Source organism: Eutrema salsugineum, unplaced genomic scaffold, assembly GCF_000478725.1.
Source record: "Eutrema salsugineum unplaced genomic scaffold, Eutsalg1_0 scaffold_1, whole genome shotgun sequence".
Lineage (NCBI taxonomy): Eukaryota > Viridiplantae > Streptophyta > Magnoliopsida > Brassicales > Brassicaceae > Eutrema > Eutrema salsugineum.
Window position 1 is genome coordinate 13,422,846 of NW_006256909.1, and position 20,090 is coordinate 13,442,935.

The 20,090-nt window shown below is 34.1% G+C and overlaps 2 protein-coding genes and 2 pseudogenes across 7 annotated transcripts; all 4 read left to right on the top strand.

The window, feature by feature from the left end:
- The first annotated feature begins 644 nt into the window (after positions 1-644).
- Positions 645-3,927, top strand: LOC18028745 (protein TIFY 4B). Of its 5 annotated transcripts, none has more exons than XM_006414591.2 (9): positions 645-921; positions 1,112-1,251; positions 1,372-1,553; positions 2,242-2,335; positions 2,421-2,517; positions 2,746-2,805; positions 3,036-3,099; positions 3,202-3,407; positions 3,508-3,927. In XM_006414591.2, the coding sequence occupies exons 1-9, from the start codon at positions 804-806 to the stop codon at positions 3,513-3,515; spliced, it is 969 nt and encodes a 322-aa protein (XP_006414654.1). In that variant the 5' UTR covers positions 645-803; the 3' UTR covers positions 3,516-3,927. The 5 variants fall into 5 exon arrangements, with proteins under 5 accessions (XP_006414654.1, XP_024005163.1, XP_024005161.1 ...); XM_024149395.1 differs by having other exon boundaries at positions 3,205-3,407; XM_024149393.1 differs by having other exon boundaries at positions 2,245-2,335.
- Positions 3,928-4,170: 243 nt separating this feature from the next.
- LOC18028746 (1,2-dihydroxy-3-keto-5-methylthiopentene dioxygenase 2) lies at positions 4,171-6,404 on the top strand. 2 transcript variants are annotated; one of them, XM_006414593.2, is made up of 7 exons: positions 4,171-4,278; positions 4,574-4,685; positions 4,773-4,867; positions 5,463-5,577; positions 5,663-5,787; positions 5,871-5,941; positions 6,077-6,404. In XM_006414593.2, the coding sequence occupies exons 1-7, from the start codon at positions 4,261-4,263 to the stop codon at positions 6,126-6,128; spliced, it is 588 nt and encodes a 195-aa protein (XP_006414656.1). In that variant the 5' UTR covers positions 4,171-4,260; the 3' UTR covers positions 6,129-6,404. The 2 variants fall into 2 exon arrangements, with proteins under 2 accessions (XP_006414656.1, XP_024005667.1); XM_024149899.1 differs by having other exon boundaries at positions 4,574-4,867.
- Positions 6,405-10,754: 4,350 nt separating this feature from the next.
- Positions 10,755-11,890, top strand: LOC18028747 (annotated as a pseudogene).
- A 3,916-nt stretch (positions 11,891-15,806) lies between these two features.
- On the top strand, positions 15,807-16,896 carry LOC18028748 (annotated as a pseudogene).
- The last annotated feature ends 3,194 nt before the right edge of the window (positions 16,897-20,090 follow it).

Consider the following 20,090-nt stretch of genomic DNA (forward strand, 5'->3'; position numbering starts at 1 on the left):
AACTTGGGAAACAAAGATCATATATTCCAGCTATATTAGTCCGACACAAAATCTGATCAGACAGTAGAATAGAGTTTGTACAAACCAAAAAACAAACAAATACAATTAGAATTACCCAAATTAGATTCAACGTAAGAAAAAATAGAAGAACGATTTTTTTTTATTTTATTTAAAAGAGCCATAAACACTAAACCTAAACTATTGGATGAAGACGTTTCCACAACCAAACCCAAAGAAATTGACTTCCCTTTGATATAACACTTCTTTTTATTTTTGCTATGTAAAAATATCTAACACTATTTCTCTATCTCTTCTTGTAATACAACAGAAGCAAAAATAATAGTTTTTTTGCTGGTCTTATGTCATTTCTCATTTTTTTTAATCATACCATTATTTTAATTTTATTCAACTGTTTGACGCACAAACTAATCTAATCAGGATTCAGCAGAATCATATAGTTGTAGAAAAAAGAATAAAATAATTGGATTATAGAAGGATACTTAGCAAAGCCATGATTAGCTTATAATATACACAAAGACACGAATCTGACGTGGCAGTCTAGGGAGCTTCCCTGCTCCAAAAACCATTCCCCCAAATTGAAGAAGCCCTTAGACTATACACACTATTGAAGACTTCTTCACTCTTTTCTTTTTCTTTTCTTTTTCTTTTCTCCTTCCTCTTCTCTCTCTCTCGCTCCCCTAATTTTTTTACCCCCAAACCCTCAAATAATTACTAAAAACGCCACTGCTCTTCCGCCGGAGCTCCGGTGAGACTTGGATTTTGACCGGAATCTAAAGAAGGAGATGGATGTTAATGTGTCTTCGGCCAAGTCTATACTTGAGAAGCCTCTTAAGCTTCTCACTGAAGAGGACATTTCTCAGCTCACTCGCGAAGATTGCCGGAAATTTCTCAAGGAGAAAGGTTTCTCTCTTCTTCATCTACTTTCCTCCTTCTTTTCCGTTTCCTAATTTCCTTCTCCGATTCGGATCTTCCTCTCTCGGATTTTGCTTTGAAGGAGCTTCGTGCTCAATTTTTTTTTTTTTTTTGAAAATTTTTCCTGTGCTTGCTTTTTCGAGAGCCGAGAATGGCGGCTGACACGTGTCGTATTCAGGAATGCGCAGGCCTTCTTGGAACAAATCTCAGGCGATCCAGCAAGTTCTCTCTCTCAAAGCTCTCTTTGAGCCCGGCGACGATTCCGGCGCCGGAATCCTCCGCAAGATCCTCGTTTCTCAGCCTCCGATTCCGCCTCGTGTGAGCTCAATTTCCGTTTTTTTTCGCATAGTTCTTTAGTTCCGATTTCGCTTAAAGAAGTAGAGAATCGTTTCCTTTGTTTAGTGCTTGAATTATTGGGAAAAATTGGTTGCTTCATAGGTGATAACAACGCCGCCGATTGAGCCAAGCAACAACGAGCTTGGAGCTTGTGGCCGGATTCCTTTTCAGGAAGATGACGGCTCATGCCACAGGAGAGATTCTCCAAGATCAGCTGAGTTTTCCGGTGGTGGTTCTGGTCATTTTGTAGCTGAGAAAGAGAGCTACAAGACAGTCTCTCCCAGGTTTACATTTTTGTCTATAGATATATACTTTTTTGAGTCTATGTGATTACCTTTCTCCTTCTCTGAGCTTGAAATGTTGTTTAAGCCAAGAGAAGAGCCAAGTTTGATCTTAGCAAATGTTTGGTTTGATACCACAAACTAAAACTATGTAGATCAAGGCTTTAATGGAGGATTGTTCAAACATTATTTAGGTTAATTAACATCATTTCCACGAGTTCATGTAATCATAGAGGCTTTAATGGAGGATTGTTGAAACATTGTTTAGGTTTGTGAACATCATTTCCACGAGTTCATGTAATCATAGAGGCTTTAATGGAGGATTGTTGAAACATTGTTTAGGTTTGTGAACATCATTTCCACGAGTTCATGTAATCATAGAGGCTTTATCTGTATTTGTAGTAGGTGTTTTCAGATCTTTTTCTGGTGAAATGACTGTCAATTAGGATTAGTATGACATGATTTGATCATTGCTACTCAACTAAAGAACCAGTTACTTACTACTGCATTGGTCAATATTTCCTTTTACTACTGAGATTTTTTAGGGTGGTCCATGTATGGAAGCTTACCATTGCTTACTCAACTAAAATACCAATGATTTTCTTTGACTAATGCGAGTTTTTAGGGTAGTCTATGTATGGAAGCTTAATAGATGGTGTTGTTATGAACACACTTGTCTGTAATATTGCAGCAGAAGCCCGGCAGAAACAAGTGCGATGGTTGGGCAAATGACGATTTTCTATAGTGGGAAAGTGAATGTGTATGATGGAGTACCACCTGAAAAGGTAACATTATTCTGTCCTGCCTGAAAAAAGAAAACCCTTGATGTCGTGTTTTTTTATTATATGCATCCTGTATATATTGTTGCAGGCGCGGTCAATCATGCACTTAGCAGCCAACCCGATGGATTTGCCTGAAAATGGCATTTTTGCTTCTAGTAGAATGATTTCCAGGCCCATGAGTAAAGGTAAAGTATCTGGTTTGCTTTTCAGTTGATAGATAGATGATGAGTCAAACTTGAAATGATTTTGTTTCTAAGTGTATGATAAACCTGGAAAAGTGATGCATCTCCAGCTTTTTTTGACAGATGGTGTACATCTTGCACCTTTTTGTGTCACATGCTCATCTTGTTTAAAATCTCACTTACTGTTTCTAGAATCGAGTTCGAAAATGAAATTGTGATTTCGTTTTGCAGAGAAGATGGTGGAACATCCCCATTACGGCCTTGAAAAGGCAAATGCTTCTCGTGATTCTGGTACAAAAAGTGCTCATATTACCTCAAAGATATAGGAACCTGTTATTATAATGATTCTTAAAACACCTGAAGAGCACAATTTGGTCCAGCTGCTTTCACCTGTACATGCTTTGCTAATTGTGTTTACTTTAGGCAGAAAAACTTGATTGGTTTGTTCTACTTGATATAAGACCTGGCAATTCTGTTGATGTTGACCATCGTTCTTGTGTTTTTTGTTGGGTTTTCTGAAGATGTGGAGAGTCAGGCGAACAGAAAAGTGTCGTTGCAAAGATATCTTGAAAAGCGGAAAGATAGGTGCTTTGAAGAAACAATCGTCGTTGCAATTATGTCGCATAAATACTTAAGGCCTATTTCCAAATCTGTGAATACTAAAAATACACTTTTCTTTCTGAACAGAAGATTCTCCAAGACCAAGAAGGCTCCAGGAGTTGCATCGTCTAGCTTGGAGATGTATCTGAATCGTCAGCCACGGATGAACGCTGCTGCATTTTCACAAAACCTTGGCTGCACAGGAGAGCCCCACACGTTCTGTGAGTCACCTGAAAATCAGACAAAAAGTCCTAATCTCTCAGTTGATCTGAACAGTGATCTAAACAGTGAAGGTAAGAAGCTAATCAATCATATGGCAAACCTAGAAAAGCATTTGTTAATTAAATGACTCCAATGATTTCCCGTCAAAACTCTCATCGCTTGTTTTTCTAGATATTTAATAAGATGCCAAAAAAGACTGGAGATGATGATGATACATGAAGAAGAAGAACAGTTACTGTTCTTTTAAAACAAATTGCCATGAACAAAAAGGAAATAAAAGCAGACAATGAATGTTGTAGTTCATTGTGTGGAGGAAACATGGCTTAAGATTGAGCTTGGGAAGTCTTGTGATCAGTCTGTTTATTTATTTTTGTGTTTTTCCATCTTTTTTTGGTCTGTAGTTTTGAATAGGTTAGTATCGGAGATCTGTTCTTTATCTGTTCTTTGTTTCATATAGAGAGACAAAGAGAGAATGAGAAAGAAAAAAAAAATGAGAGATTGGCTGGAGGATTTTTCCGGTTTGTAATATGTAAATGCTGTCTTTATTTTAAAACGAGAGACTTGAATTGATACCAAACTTTGAGTTTCCATTAAAACCATTTGGAAATAACACAACTTGGTGTGATGTATAAGAGAAAATGAATTTGTTTGCTTTAGACAAAGTAAAAGCATGATTGATAATTCAAACATAACACAGATACGACACAACCACGACCGCTCCAAATAACTCTAATAACGATGGTCTGAAACGCAATCTTTGATGGATGAGGGGTCGTTCAGTCTTTTCCCAAATAAAACAAACCCTTTTTGTTTTTTTTTTTCGTTGGTTTAAAATGAATAAATTCATGAATCGCGTGGTTTTGAAGACGAAAAGGGAATCAATCACAGGCATAAAGAGGAGGAAGACGACGGGAACAACAAACCATGGGTGAAGCGGTGAAGGTATCTTTCATCTTCTTCTTCCTCTCTGCTTCTGATTTTGGTTATTTGCTAATCGTAAAACTCCCGAGCATGAATCTTCGCTGATTGTTATCCCGTAAAGGTTCCCGGTTTGTGAGTTATGCTTTGGTTGATATTCGTTTTCGACGATCCTCGATCATCACTCTCTACTTCTTTTGCTCATCATTTCAAGCAGTTTAATTCCTGTTATTGTCAGATTGAATTGAATTTGCCTCATCTCGGAGTTTGCAATCGACTATTTCTCTAATCGTCTTCTTGTGTGTATGTGTTTGCTTAGGATGGAAGAGAAGAAGTGATCCAGGCTTGGTACATGGATGATAGCGAAGAGGATCAGAGGCTTCCTCATCACAAGAATCCTAAGGAGTTTATCTCTTTGGACAAACTTGCAGGTGTGTTTGTGTATGTCTTCATTGTTGTGTCTCTCTGCTTATCTGTTATTTGTCTTTTGATTTTCGCATGTATTGTTTCTGGTGCAGAGCTTGGAGTCCTGAGCTGGAGACTTGATGCTGATAACTATGAAACCGATGAGGAGTTGAAAAAGATCCGCGAATCTCGTGGTTACTCCTACATGGTTTGTGTCTTGACCCTTTATCTGATAATTCTTTTCTATTATATATTTTGTTTCTTATCCCTTAGACTTGATACACAGTGAGTTTACTCGAAGAATTTCAGTTTCTCAAGCCTTAATCTGTAGGTCTATTATATCTAGCCGTGGACTGAACTTAACAGATTACAGCTGTTGTGAGTTTCTTGGAGAGCAGTTAGCTAAAGGCTGAGGTTATAAGGATTTCTCGGTGGATTATTTAGGGGTAGATTGTGATAATGAGCGTATCAGATTGTTCTAGGGGTTTGACTGAGCATTTGATTGAGAGTTGGAAGTTTCTTATTAATCAAGTGTCTTTGGTTTTGTGAATAGAACAATACGGAGAAGGTTTACAGCTTTCTGGTTCTTACCATGTTTTCACTCTCTTGGGATTCTGCTACTGCTAGTATTAACTATCCAGAGAACATAGAAATAACCCTTTCCCTCTCTGTTGCAAGTGTTGAATCGAAAGTCTTTTTTTTTTTTTTTGTGATTACCAGTTGATGATTCCCTTCTCTTAATAGTTAATACCGCCTTCTAAGCTCGATTCTTGGTTTGACGATAGAAAAGTGTTTGAATTCAGGACTTTTGTGAGGTTTGCCCTGAGAAGCTCCAAAACTATGAAGAGAAAGTAAAGAGCTTTTTCGAAGAACATCTGCACACTGACGAAGAGATCCGTTACTGTGTTGCAGGAAGTGGTATGTATACTTTTTATTGGCTGCTTTACTTGAAAACAAAAAATCGATGTAGTCCTCAAATGTTTTAATTCCTTGGAAAAAAAAGGTTACTTTGATGTGAGGGATCGCAATGAAGCTTGGATTAGAGTATGGGTAAAGAAAGGTGGTATGATAGTCTTGCCTGCTGGAATTTATCATCGCTTCACCGTGGACTCAGACAACTATATCAAGGTCCAATGTTAGCTACTTCTTAGTCACTTATGTTGTGTGTTTTTGCGTGCTTAGAAAGTTGAAAATTATTCTGGTTTAAACAGGCAATGCGGCTTTTCGTGGGTGAACCGGTGTGGACACCATACAATCGACCACACGACCATCTTCCTGCAAGGTACACAATGTCCTGTTTTGCCCTCTGCTTTTGTCTCTATCTCTAGAGCTCATCAAAATCATTCCTTTGTGTTTTGTTCTGTTATCCAATCAATAAGATACAATCAAGCAGGAAACTTGGGTGTTGTTGTTACAGGAAAGAATATGTGGATAACTTTGTGAACAATGCCATCAATACCTCTGCTTAGAGAGAAGCGCTCTCTCTTGCTTCCTGAAATCAGGATCTACAATAATGAGAGATTTCCTCTCAACTCTTTGGTATACTTGTGTTTTAATTTACTCTCTCTGTCTCCCTATTAGTCTCTCTTACCATCGTTGTCGTATCCGTTTTACGAAAAGAGTATTGGTAAAGAAAAAAAATATAATACTTGTTAGCTGATGTATCATGAAAACTTATATTATCAATCTTGGTTACTTGAGGAGACAAAAAAAAATGGAAATCCCATTTGACCTCTTTTTACTTATTGTCTAGGTATTTCCTATTTAATACTTTTTATTTTAACAATATTACGAAAATGGAAATCCAGCTCAAAAGGTTGCAAAATGTCTAGTTTATCATAATTGTACATAATTTTTTGAAGTTAAGCGGGAGAAATGTGCCTCTACAATTTTGAAGCTTTATCAACATGACAATCAATAAGAGTCAACTAGGAGTAGAATTAGGCCTTTCCGATTGTCGATTGAAGTTGTTGATAATCAAATAATCGTGATAATCTGACAAGAGAATCATGATAATCAGAATAGGCGATTTACTCACACCATGACACCAATCGAAGTGGGAAATATATAGGAAAGAGGTGCCTCTCCAATTTTGAAGCCTCATCAACATGCCATCAATAATGCCATCAATAGGAGTCAGAGTAGGATTAGGCCTCTGTGATTGTCAATAGATTGAAAATTGTTGATAATCAATCAAACATAGAATCGTGATATTCAGACTATGTAATTTCCTCACACCAATGGAAGCGGAAGAGAGGTTCCTCTGAAATTTGATGATCAAAAAGTATCAATTACCAGAGGAAGAAGTGACTCATAAGATATCTCTCCAACTTGTATTTCCATGATCTTATTTTTCTAAAGCTTACGAATGTCTTCAAACACAAACTCCATTTTTTTTATTATTTACAAGTTTCTCCCTGACCATTACTTTTGAGATTAGTATTCATGATGAAGTTGAAACTATAATTTTTAGGGGGTGTTATTCAATCATGAATTTAAAATAATTTTTTAGGTTTTATAATCTTCTAGATTTAAAATTTGATATCAGTTTTATGGATTTATTTGTTTAGATTCTAAAATCTCTGCAATATACATTGGATTTTGATTCCAATAATTTATTCATAAAATTTTATTGGAATTGATTTGAAATGACTTAATATACAAAAATTAAAAGTCATTTAGTTTTGAATAACACTGGATTTTTGTGAAATATTTGAAATCTTCATTGAATAACACTAAACTTTAAAATCTTCTAAACATGATTTACAATGAAGACATCTAATAACATTGGATTTTAAAACATCATTTAGAATCATTAGTTGAATAACATCAATGGATTATGGTTGGATTTAAATTTTATTAAAAAACCTGATTGAATAACACCCCTAAAAATTTATTGAGAAGCAGTACGGGTAAGAAAAAAAAGAGTCAATGATGGCATTAAAATTGCTCATGAGTTTTGGATGGAGATTGAGAAGAAGATCAAAAGGACACCACTGCAATTATGAATTTTGGTTACATGAGGAGAAAAAAACTATATATATATATAATTGTAGTTTTTTTTTTCTCTTCTTTTTAGTTTTACATATTGTTGAGGTATTTCCTTTTTAATACTTTACTTTTTATTCCAACAATATTAAGAAAAGGGATATTCAGCTCAAGAGGTATTATAGAGGACTATATTTTGCGTCTACGCTACGCGTAGGTATTTTTGTTAATAAAAATTATATAAAATTAATTATATTTATTAAGATATAAATTTTATAAATTAATGTTTAATAATATATTAAAAATACTATGGTATTAATCTAATAATTTTATGTAAATTTTGAGGTTTTAACGGTTTTGTTCTAAATATATATAGAATATATCATATTTCAAAAATAGATTATTTGATCAAATATTTATAAGTTAATATACCCAATGAAATTTTATTTTTTTAAACATAGAATTGATATGAAGATAAAATATTATACATTCATTTTTTAAATCATGAAGATAATTGTTTTTCATCATTTTCAGTTTTATTCCAATTATATATGTGGTCTTTAAAAACAATAAACAAATTAATTATTTTTTCTTCTCTTTTTTAACTGATATAAATTTTTATTTTGTTATATTAATTTAAAAAACAAACTAATAGATAAATGTTTTCTTTGAGATTAATAACAACTTTAAATTTGAACCAAAATAATAGTTGAATATAAAATAATTAATCACATAAAATTTATGAATTAAATATATTTTTGTCAACTGGCTGTATAAATGTTTAAATTATTTTCAATGATTATACGTCATCTCTCCCAATAATAATAAATGTTTTATTCATCATATTCATTTTTATTCTTGTTATATCTTTTTTTTAATGAATATATCATATTTATTTATTTTAATGATTTTGTATAATTATATTCAATTTCATCTTATTTATTCTTATTTCTTCTAATTATAATTAAGTAGGGAAAGCTGGCACAATTTGATACAGAGATTTAGAAAATAAAAGAATAAATTAAACAGCTCAAAACAAAAAATATCTACATTAATCTATTACAATTCCACGTCGAATACACACAATATAATTTTTTCGATTATTTTTTCATAATATATTACATGAGATTATGTAGAAATATATTTTGCATATGTGAAAAAAATTTAAATTAATACTAATCATAATTATTAGTTATTTAAAATTCTACGTGAAAAGCCTTTAAATCTAGTAACCTAAACTTGTATAAGTAGCATATATTTTTATAAATAATAAATTAAATTTGTAACTTAAACAGTGATACTGGAAATTTTAATATCATGTTGTTTTCTTTTGTTTATAGAGATTTTTTTATTCTTTAATTTCTTTTCTTAGTCATAATAATATAATTTGAAACTTTATTAAATTGACAATTTTGATATATACGAATAAAATTTAATTTTTAAATGCTGATTTGGATGCCTTGAAAATAACATAGCTTTAACTGTTATAAACAATAAAATAATTTTAATTAACAATTTTTCTTATATTGTTTTGTCTTATCAATGTGATTTTATAATTTATAAACTTTTTTTAATTTTAGTTATTGATGTATACTAATAAAATTGACCTTTTAAATTTTATGTGGATGTCCTTAGAAGCATATAGCTTTAATATTTATTTTTCTATAAATATATGTTTTTGTTAATAATATAATTTTAAATTTTGGAAATTTTTTTAATTTTAAATATTGATGTAGACCAATAAAATTGAACTTTTAAATCATATCTGGACATTTTTAGAGGCATATAGCTTTAACTTTATTAATAATTGATTTAGAAATCAAAGCTAGAAGATCCCACACGAGGCAAATGATTTTGATCATTCCTTGTTTTGAGGCTTACCGAATGTATTCGAATGCTGCTTGGTCAGCTAATTGTTACATTTGTGGTTAATGTTAGGTTGTTAAAATCCCATCAAATGTCATTTTATTTCAAAAATCTTCATTGGATACCTCAGTCTTTGTCTTAATTAATGACGTAACCTCTTTCTTTATTTTCAGTGATTTGTTTTTCAAAAGTGTCATAATTTTGGTCTCTTCTCCTTGTTTTGAGGTTTACTGTTCGGATGTTGCTTGGTCAGCTAATTGTTACCTTTTCGGTTAAGGTTAGGTTGTTAAAACCCGATCTGATGGCATATTATTTTAAAAATCTTCCTCGGATACCTGAGTCTCTTTCGTCTTAATGATGTAACCTTTTTCTCTATTTTCAGTGTTTCGTTTTTCAAAAGTGTCAAGTATCAGTTACTTAACATGTTTCTCAAATTGCTTGAAATTTATCATTTTCTCAAATTCGGTGGCCAAGCTTTGGAGATTTTACGGTTTCTTTTTCAATATTAAAACAGCTTGTAATGACTTTGTTTATATCTCCTTTCATTATAGTTAAACACATAGTTTAATCAAGTTGGTTCTTTGACATTGCAATGAAACTTACCTCTATTTTTTGTTTTTATTTGAAATGGTTGCACACACAGAAAAAAAAACTTAAAATTTATTATAGTTATGTGACAAAAATTTGGATGCTAACGTAAAAGTTTTTAAATATGTGTGTATACATATAATTTAAATTTAAAATTTCCTTTTTAATATGATTTATTTTAGCTTTTTATTTTTAATATAAAGTTTGTATATTATCTTTAATCATTTTTAAAAACAATAATAGAATTTGGAAACCTTTTAATTTTCAATGTTGAGTTGGACCAATAAAAAATTATACAGAATTTTTTTATCCAGCAATTATATTTGAATTTGTAAATTTTCTTAATTTCTTTATTCAGCAATAATATTAGAATTTGTAAACTTTCTTTAATTTTTGAATGATGATGTGGACCAATAAAATTGCAATCTTGAATCTTATGTGGACACCCATATAAGCATTTAGCTTCAACTTTTATTAGTATATATATATATATATATATATATATAAGATTTGAATTGCGAAATGTCTGATTTATCATAATATATATACTTTTTATATATATAAAAACCTAGTCCGCATTAATATATAATATATAAAACTCAACGGGGATCTTTTGTTGGTTCTCTTGGTGACCTAGTTTTCTAAAATTTTCAATGGCTTCGTCAATGTCGTCAAAACGTTCGTCGTCGCTGCCTTTTGAGTTCGTAGATACTTTACAAGACTCCAATCGAATCTTTGGTACGATTCAAATCAATATGCAAACAATGGTACGCTCTTATTAACGACAAGAGATTCATCTACAAACACTTTTATCTCTCTCAGAAACGATTCATACTAGTCAATCGTCGTGATAACTCGGTTCAACTTTTCGATTATGAGACCCAAGCTATCTCATCTCTACAAGGTCCAACTAAAATTCAGACCGTGATCCACTGCGACGGGTTATTGCTATGTCAGTGTAGAAGTTAGTGGGACGACTGGTTATAAACATGAAAAGCTCGCAGTTTGGAATCCGTTTTTGAGCCAAATCGAATGGATCGAACCCTCCCATTCTTACAAATGGAGTGATGTCTACGGTTTTGGATACGACAAAGTATCTCGTGACAAGTACAAGATCTTGAGGTTATTGGACAAATCACATATTGAGATATATGAGTTCAAGTCTAAACTCTGGAGAAGTGTTGATGCTGCTCTCGATTCGTGTGTAGATCTTTGGTTTCCACATTATCAAGCTTTGTCTATAAATGGAAACATGTACTGGATTGCTCGAAGGAAGAAGAAGGGTAACTCCGATGATCAAAGGGAAATATTTATCCAGAGTTTTGATTTCTCTAGAGAGACATTCAAAGACAAAGGCGGTGTTGTTCCCTTTGAAACTGAATTTTTACGTGTGAGTCCTGATAGTAAATTAGTTATGTCAGGTTTGGGAGGAGATAGGATTTCTTTATTACGTCTACATGAAGGTGAAAAGGTTGAGGTGTGGGTTACAAACAAGGTGACTTATGATGGGGTTTTTTCGTGGAGCAAGTGTTTTCATATTACTCGTCCTGACGTCCCGACAAGTTATTGCAGTTTTCCGACATACTTCATGGACAAAAACACCAGCAAACTCATGCTTTGTTGCGGTCAATTAGATGTCAAGAAGCAATGTATTGACGTCAACGTTTACGAAATTGGTGAAGGTGACATTAAAAAACACGATGTGGCAGGATTCCGAGATAGAATGATTTATGCTTTTCTTAACTGTTACTATGTTTATGTTCCAAGTCTGGTTCCGGTTCCTGAGTAAGAAGAAGAGAGGGTTACATGTAACATGATGATGATGCAGCACATCTCTCTAATTTTGAGGGCCTTTTTCTTTAAGTTTTCCATTCACTTTGTTGGGCTTTCCTTTTCACTTTGTAAGTTTTTCAGCTGAGTTCTCTTTTGGTTCTGGTCAGTTTTTAGCGGAGAATGACAGTCTCTCTCATGCTTAATTACATCTATAATATATATTTTTTTTGTTCAAACATCTATATATACTCTTGAGTGTATGTGATACCTTACTGCTTATATGAGCTTGTATCAGCCGAGAGGAAGCCAAGTTTGATCTTATTCTTAGCAAGCGTTTGATTTGATACAACAACCATATAAATAGAAACTATTATTATGGATAATATTCATGGCAGGATTTTTGAGACATTATTATTGTACAATACAGAAAACAAGTTGTCTTCCTAAAGATCACAAAGGATTTTAACCTCGAATTCACCCGAGGCCTCACCAAAGAAAGTTTCATTACATCCGTTGATTTAAACTATGCCAGCTGTGAAGTCGCATTTCCAGTCACTGCGGTGAATTTGAACTTCTCCAGCTGTGAAGTCGCATTCTGAGCCAGAGTTACTGCGGTCGACATGTATGTTTGTATCCTGAAATTTGTCGAGCTCATCTGTGGACTGCAAAACGGTGATAAAAAAATCGTGGTAATCATAAAATGTCCTGACAATCAAACAGAGAATATCAGAGAATCGAACCATTGTTCTAAATAGAGAATGAAGTTGAAAACTATACTAAAATTTATTAAGAAGCATGATAACGCCTGATTTTGACCATTATTATGGATTATTTTCAATATCTTATGTATATGTTTTCACTCAGTTTTAAGGGTTTTATAAGTTTTTTCATTTTTGGAGTTTTAAAAGACTTTTCAAGAAACTTGGATTCATAGAGTCCATTTTGGAGCAAAAGTACATTTTTAGATAAATTTAGACAGTTAGAAGTTTGGCAACCAAAGAAAATCTTCTCACTGTCTGATCATCCCCAAATTTGGAGAAATTTTAGAGGAGACAACCAGATTTCCAACACACTTATAATCAATAAAATCCAATGGTTAGATCTCCAGATATCATCAATGTACTGAAGGCCAATCAACACAATCCGGGAAGGAACATGAGTTTTCACCTGCAGCAAAACACCTCCCCACCGCGGCTCAGGAATTCTCACCCGCGGTGGACCTCTATCCGAGGCTCAGAAGCCCAAATAAGACCCAAGTAACTTTCTGCACTCAATTTACAAGCCCTAGACGCCTAGAAGGAGAAAAAATTTATAAATACTCATTTTTAGGTCTTTTGTAACTAAGCCTCTTTCATCTCTTGGAAAAAGAACTTCATTTTAGTTTTAGGTTTTATTTTTATGCTCTTGTAGAAGCTTTTCATCGCCAAACACTGTCTTCAATCAGAGAAGTTTTTCTGCAACTTTTTTCTCTACTTTATTGCTTTTTCATTCTTAAACCAATGATGATGTCAAGCTTAGCCATGTCTGAGAAGTCACCTCGCTGGGTGAAGGGACCATCAAAGGAGATCCCATGTTCGAATGACATCTAGGTTTTTAGGTTAAAGGATTTCAAGTTTTTAAATGATTCTCCCATTCATCCCAATCTCAAAGCGGTTCTCTGGATTGATCACCCAGATACAAATTAAAACTCTCGTGGCTCAAAGCGGTCTGATCCAAGGTGGAATCCGAGCCACAAGGTTGTTGTATCTGGGTTATATGAACTGGATCTTATGGACGTCCCATCGTAGGAGACGAAAGCTACCTACAGAGGTTACATAAGCCGAGATGGATTCCGATCTGAAATGCATGATCTTATTTCGGCATGAGAAGGAGAGTTAATTGCCGAGATTAAGTGATTAGATGATTAGGGTGACGAGAGTTGGCTAATCTTAAAAGTGTCTATTCTAGTTTCAAAATCATAAAAAATCCTTACCTGAATTTCCTGTGTTATAGATTATGAACCCTAGAGATGAACCCTAAACCCAACACCGTTTTTTCATATAGTTTTCAATTGATTTTTCAAGCCTTTTTAATCTCCTGCTTATTTGGATTCAGTGACAACCAAAACCCCCTTCTAACCTTATTAGGTCTACAATTGATTTTGGCATCAGTTAGGAGTCCTCAACACACAAATTCATGTGGATTCGATCCCTAAGTACTACTGCATTTGCTGTGCATTTGCAGCTTTGTTTAGTGTAAAACTTGTAGTTGTCCATTGTACCCACATCAAAGCAATACACGTAAAAATGTCAATGATCGCACTAAAACTGCTTATGAGTTTTGGATGGAGATTGTTAGGGATAATTTTGATCCTTCATACGTGGACGAATCACGTGCTAGCACGTGTCCATGGCTTTTTTGCAGGCACTACCCCCTACCCCCCCCTCGAGCCAAATTAGGCCGTATTGGACCAGCTTATAGCACCGGGCCTAGAATCGGTCCAATACGGCCTAAGCTTATAGTATCGGGCCTCGAATCCAATTGGATTCAGGAGATCCGGCACGATAGACCACCTGTTCCCTGATTCCTCGTGTCTGATAGCGCAGACCACGCTGTCAGAAACAAGGAAGTCAGGGACTGAGTGGCCAAGAGGAGGAGATGTCACATTCTTTATGTCTTAGACCTAAGCTCAGTGATCCAGAAGGGTCGGGATCTAAGGAAGGGTGGCCCGCACAGGTACTCAGAAAACATAGTCATTCACCCGACAGTCTGGTCCCAGTATCGAGTGATCCAGGCCAGGTATGAATAACCCATTTGGACAGAAATACTATTCAAATTTCCCTCCAATCGACAATGGGAATATGCCTTAGTCTGATTTGATTGCCTATATTCTTACATACCCGCAAATGTGGCATTTAATGCGTTTCCCTTGTGTGTGTCAGGTAAAAACGACTTTTTGTAAGAGCCAGGGGAAAAGCAGAGGTTCAGCAGAGAATCATACCGCGCCTGAGCCGCCGACCCAACCCATACGCTGAGAGTGAAAGGGACACACCAAGAGACGGTCTCGTTGTAGGCAAAACACGCAAAAGAAAGTTGGTGAGACCATCAGAGGCATGACAACATCACAAGATTTGAGTTTAGTCTAGTCGGGTCATGGGCCGACCCACCCGATCCACAATCCATGGGCCAACTCAGTATACTAGTCCAGGTCAGGTACTTCTCTATAAATACATTATCTTTTTTAACGGGGAGGAGTTTCACACTCTTAGCCATCTTAAGTCTCACGATATCTCTCTAGATACTTGTGGTTCTTAAACTCAGGCATTCCACACGACTCTGACCATCTTTCCGATCATCTCTCTTCAGTCCATCTTGGCGGTTCCTAAACCGTGGAGCTTCTTCATTTTCATACTTTTCTTTTCTTTCTTTCTACCGCAAAAAAACATTCACACTCAAAGGGCCGAGTAGATCCTGCTTTTCTCAAGGACTCTCAGTCCATCTTCCTTCACAAAGTTTTCTGATCTTTTTCCGCTCTCCGAAAGTTTTATTATGGTTTTTGTTGAGCTGTTTTCTGACTTGAGCATTGGAGTGTCTTCGGAACTCTGACGTCTTTTTGGTTTTGCAGGAGACTTGTGCTTTAGTGGAGGATTAAAAATCTCTAAAATAGAGATTAAGAAGAAGATCAAATGGACACCATTGCAATTATGAAGATTGGTTACTTGAGGAGAAAAAAACTATAGTTTTTTTAATACTATACTTTTTATTCCAACAATATTAAGAAAAGGGGAATTCAGCTCAATAGGTATTATAGGATTTGAATTGCAAAATGTCTAATTTATTAAAATTATATAATTTTTTTTATATATATATAAAAACATTATCCGCATTAATACATAGAACTCAAAGGGATCTTTTGTTGGTTCTCTTGGTGACCTATTTTTCTGAAAATTTCCATGGATTTGTCAAAGTCGTCAAAACGTTCCTCGTGGCTACCTTTTGAGTTAGTAGAAGAGATACTTTACAAGACTCCGATCAAATCTTTGGCACATTTCAAATGGATATGCAAACAATGGTACGCTCTTATTAACGAAAAAAAATTCATGTACAAACACATTGATCTCTGTGAGAAACAATTCATACAAGTCCATCCTCATAATGAATCGGTTCAACTCTTCGATCCTGAGACCCAAGCTCTCTCATCTCTGCAAGGTCCAACTAATATTTATTCAGTGATCCACTGCGACAGATTATTGCTATGTCAGTGTTGGAGGAATGGTTATACACCAGAAAAGCTCGCAGTTTGGAATCCGTTTTTGAGCCAAGTTGAATGGATCAAACCCAACAATTTTTATAAAAAGGATGATGTCTACGGTTTTGGATACGACAATGTATCTCGTGACAACTACAAGATCTTGAGGCTTCATGACAAAACACATATTGAGATATATGAGTTCAAGTCTAAACTCTGGAAAAGTGTCAACGCTGCTCTCGATTCGTGTGTAACTCTTTGGTATAAACGTTATCAAGCTTTGTCTATGAATGGAAACATGTACTGGATTGCTCAAAGAAAGAAAGGCAACTCCAAAACTGAAATTTTCATCCAAAGTTTTGATTTCTCTAGAGAGAGATTCAAAGACATAGGCTGTTCTGTTCCCTTAGAAGCTGATTGTATTGTCATATCAGGTTTCAAAGGAGATAGACTTGCTTTATTACGTCTACATGAAGGTGAAAATATTGAGGTGTGGGTTACAAACAAGGTGACTTAATTATGATGGGGAGGTTGTTTCGTGGAGCAAGTTTCTTCATGTTACTCGTCCAGACTACCTCCCGACAAGGTATTTCAGTTTTCCAACATACTTCATTGACAAAAAGACCAATAAAATCAAGTTATATTGTGGTCAAGTAGATGTCAAGACGCATTATATTGACGTCAACGTTTCCGAAATTGGTGACGGTGACATTAAATAACACGTTGTGGCTGGATTCCGACATGAAAGGATTCATGCTTTTCTTAACCTTTGCCATGTATATGTTCCTAGCTAGTCTGGTTCCGGTTCTTGAGTAAGAGGATGAAGGTACATGTGACATGATGATGCAGCACATATACATTTCTCTAACTAGGGCTTTTTTAAGGGAGAGTTTCAGATTTAACCTGAAATTCAAAGTCAAACACCAAACTAACCTCTTTTTTTTCTCTCTCCAATTTTTGCCATTTTTTCACAATTTTATCCTTCTCACTCAAGATATTAACGAAAATGCCATTATAAACCCATTATTTCGATTTTTTTAAATATTGGCTAAAGTCTCCTTGAACCTCTTAAAACCTTTTTTACTACAATAATGTCATCTTCTTCAATACCTTCAACCACCATGAACAATCCCAAAAATAGAATAAATGTTTCTCAACCAATTTTAAAGCTGTAATAAGTTAATATGAGAGCTCATACACTCATAACCTTCTATATTCTTTCTTCTCTAAAATTTCTGGGCTGAGTTACAATGTCAAAGGTTATGCATTTTTGGTGATTTCAGCTTAATCAAGACCTGGGTTGTTTTTTTTTGGGTCAAATTCAGAGTTTTGGGTGCATGAGAGACCTAAAAACAAACTCAAAACCGATATAGGTAATGATATACTTCAATTTTGGTAATATCTATATCTGTATCGCGAAAGTAGACTTCATTTTGAAGTCTACTAGTCAACATAAGGTTATTTTTGCAATTGACTTCTTAAAAGTAGACTTCATTAAACTGCACGAGAAGTCTACTCGATATCCTTTGAAAACAAAAAAAGCTTAGTAGACTTCGTTTGAAAGCATAAGAAGTCTACAAAAGAAAAGAGGTTATTTTTGTAGTTGACCATATTTTGACTTTTTAATATAGACTTCCTTATGAAGTCTACTGTTTACGTCTGCATTAGAAGTCTACGTTTAAGTTACTTTTGTAGTTTGACCAAAAACGTATAGGTCATTTTAGTGTTTGACAACAGTTTTAAAAAAAAATAAAAAATTCAAAAAATTCCGAAAAACTTCAGTAGACTTCCCAAAGAAGTCTAAAACCTGTAGACTTCTTTGAGAAGTCTACTTATATTTTTCGGTCAAACTTATAAGGAATCTATTATTGAGTAGACTTCACAGTGAAGTCTACTAAAAAAATTCAATTGCAAAAATAACCTATTTTTTCGTAGACTTCTATTGAAAAAGTAGACTTCAAAAGTAGACTGTCAGAGAAGTCTACTCGTACATGAAGTCTACAATAGAAGTCTACTTTGTTAGTCAATGCATCGGTTAAATGCTAAAGTAAGCTTTTTGGCCGGAAGTCTACTTCTGAAATCTATTGAAGGAAAAGTCAACAGATTGGTCAATTGCAAAAATAACCTGTTTTTAGTAGACTTCTTTAGTAGACTTCACTATGAAAAAGTAGACTTCTCCTCCAGTCTACGTTTGAAGTCTGCTGTAGAAGTCTACTTATTGCAGCTTTTTTTTAAAACGCGTTTTAGGCAAATTTATAAAGTACTTTTTCAATTTTTTTGATTAGAAATCTTGTTAGTAAGTGATTGAACTATCCAGTGAATTTCATTTCATTTCATTCGATATTTATTGCGGAATCAGAATTTTTGATTTTTAAGCTACTTAGCTTATCAAAGTAGACTTCGTTGTTTAGTCTACGGATGAAGTCTAATTGGGAAGTCTATTTTTGTATTTATTTAAAAAACGCTTTTCAAAAATATTTATAATGGTTTTTTTTAATTTTTAGGTTTTGACATGCGTGTTAGCAAGTGGTTGAACTACTCAATGATTTTCATTTGATTTAAGTCGATATTTATTGTGGAATCAAAATTTTTGATTTATAAGCTAGTTAGTTTGTAAAAGTAGACTTCTCCAGCAGTCTACGGATGAAGTCTACACACGAAGTCTCCAAACGATTCTTTGAAGTGAATTCTGAGTGGTTAATTTTCTTAAAAATATAGTTATAGCATATTTCTAATGATTTTTTTTGATTTTCTTGTTTTAGCATGTATAATGTTGAGAGAAACTTTGCTTCATAGATTGTAACATTGTAGAGTTAGGCATTTGTTAATTTTTTTGTTAGTAACACCAACCCATTCTTCTTCTTTTTTTATTCTTTGGATTTGCCATACTTGATGGTTTTAAAACTGGTGCTTCTACTATTGAGATAATGATGTGGAGAATCATACTTTATCCACCCTTATATTTGAATGTGAAGAAAAAAACATGCGTTTATAGCATACTTTATGGTTTTAAAACAAGTTGCATCCTATGGTTTGCTTCTGCTTTGAATTGTTATGTGATTTAAGAAAAATAACGAGACATTGTGCATAAAATACTCTGAATTTGAAGTTATTTTGTTCTTTTTTTGTTCTCAACTTTGAACTGTACAAATGAATTGATAAAATACATGAACTAAAGATTACACAGTTCTAATAATCTATAAACACAATTTTACAAAAAATTTAGCTGACGGATAGGATGCAACTTGTAACCAGCTATAGAGAAGAGTCATGTGTGACCAACAACCGGAGATCCAGTTTTAGATAAAGCTTCTGCTTCATTTGCTCGGTTCAGAAAAGGAATTTCCATCAGAGCAGCAAGAGCAAAGGCACTTTCTTTGGCAGACTCAGGTGAATCACTGTCTTAATAATCTCTATTAAATTCACAAAATTTGCAAACAGATCATGGTCAAGAACAAATTTTTAAAAATGAAACACATATGGAGAAGAAATTGGAACTTAGTTAATCTCAAGTAGCTAATTAGTTAATAAATTAGCATCAACGAAGTAAGACAGATTGGATTAAGTAAAATAAAAATTGAAGTTTTACCTGTCCACCAGATAAAAGCACACCTGTCCACCAGATAGTCTTTAATCCCATTTTCCACCGTTTCTCTCTATCTTCCATTGTTCTTCCATCAACTGTTGATACCTAAAACAGAGACCATAAATCATAAATTTTAAAAGAATTAATGCATGTAAAAAATTGAAAGTAAAAATTGATGAAACCTTGAAAGATAGAGAGATCTCGCCAATTCTCAAATCTCAGGAAAAGAAAAATCAAAACACCAAGAGCTAAGAATATGCATCAGAGGATGGAGAAAAAAAAAGAGCAAAAAATAACACTTTTTTATACAATGATGTTAGATTAGAATCTTTGAAAGGCAAATATCCAACCATAAAGACAAAGAGAATCACACCACAAGACCACAAATCAGCTTTGGCTCCA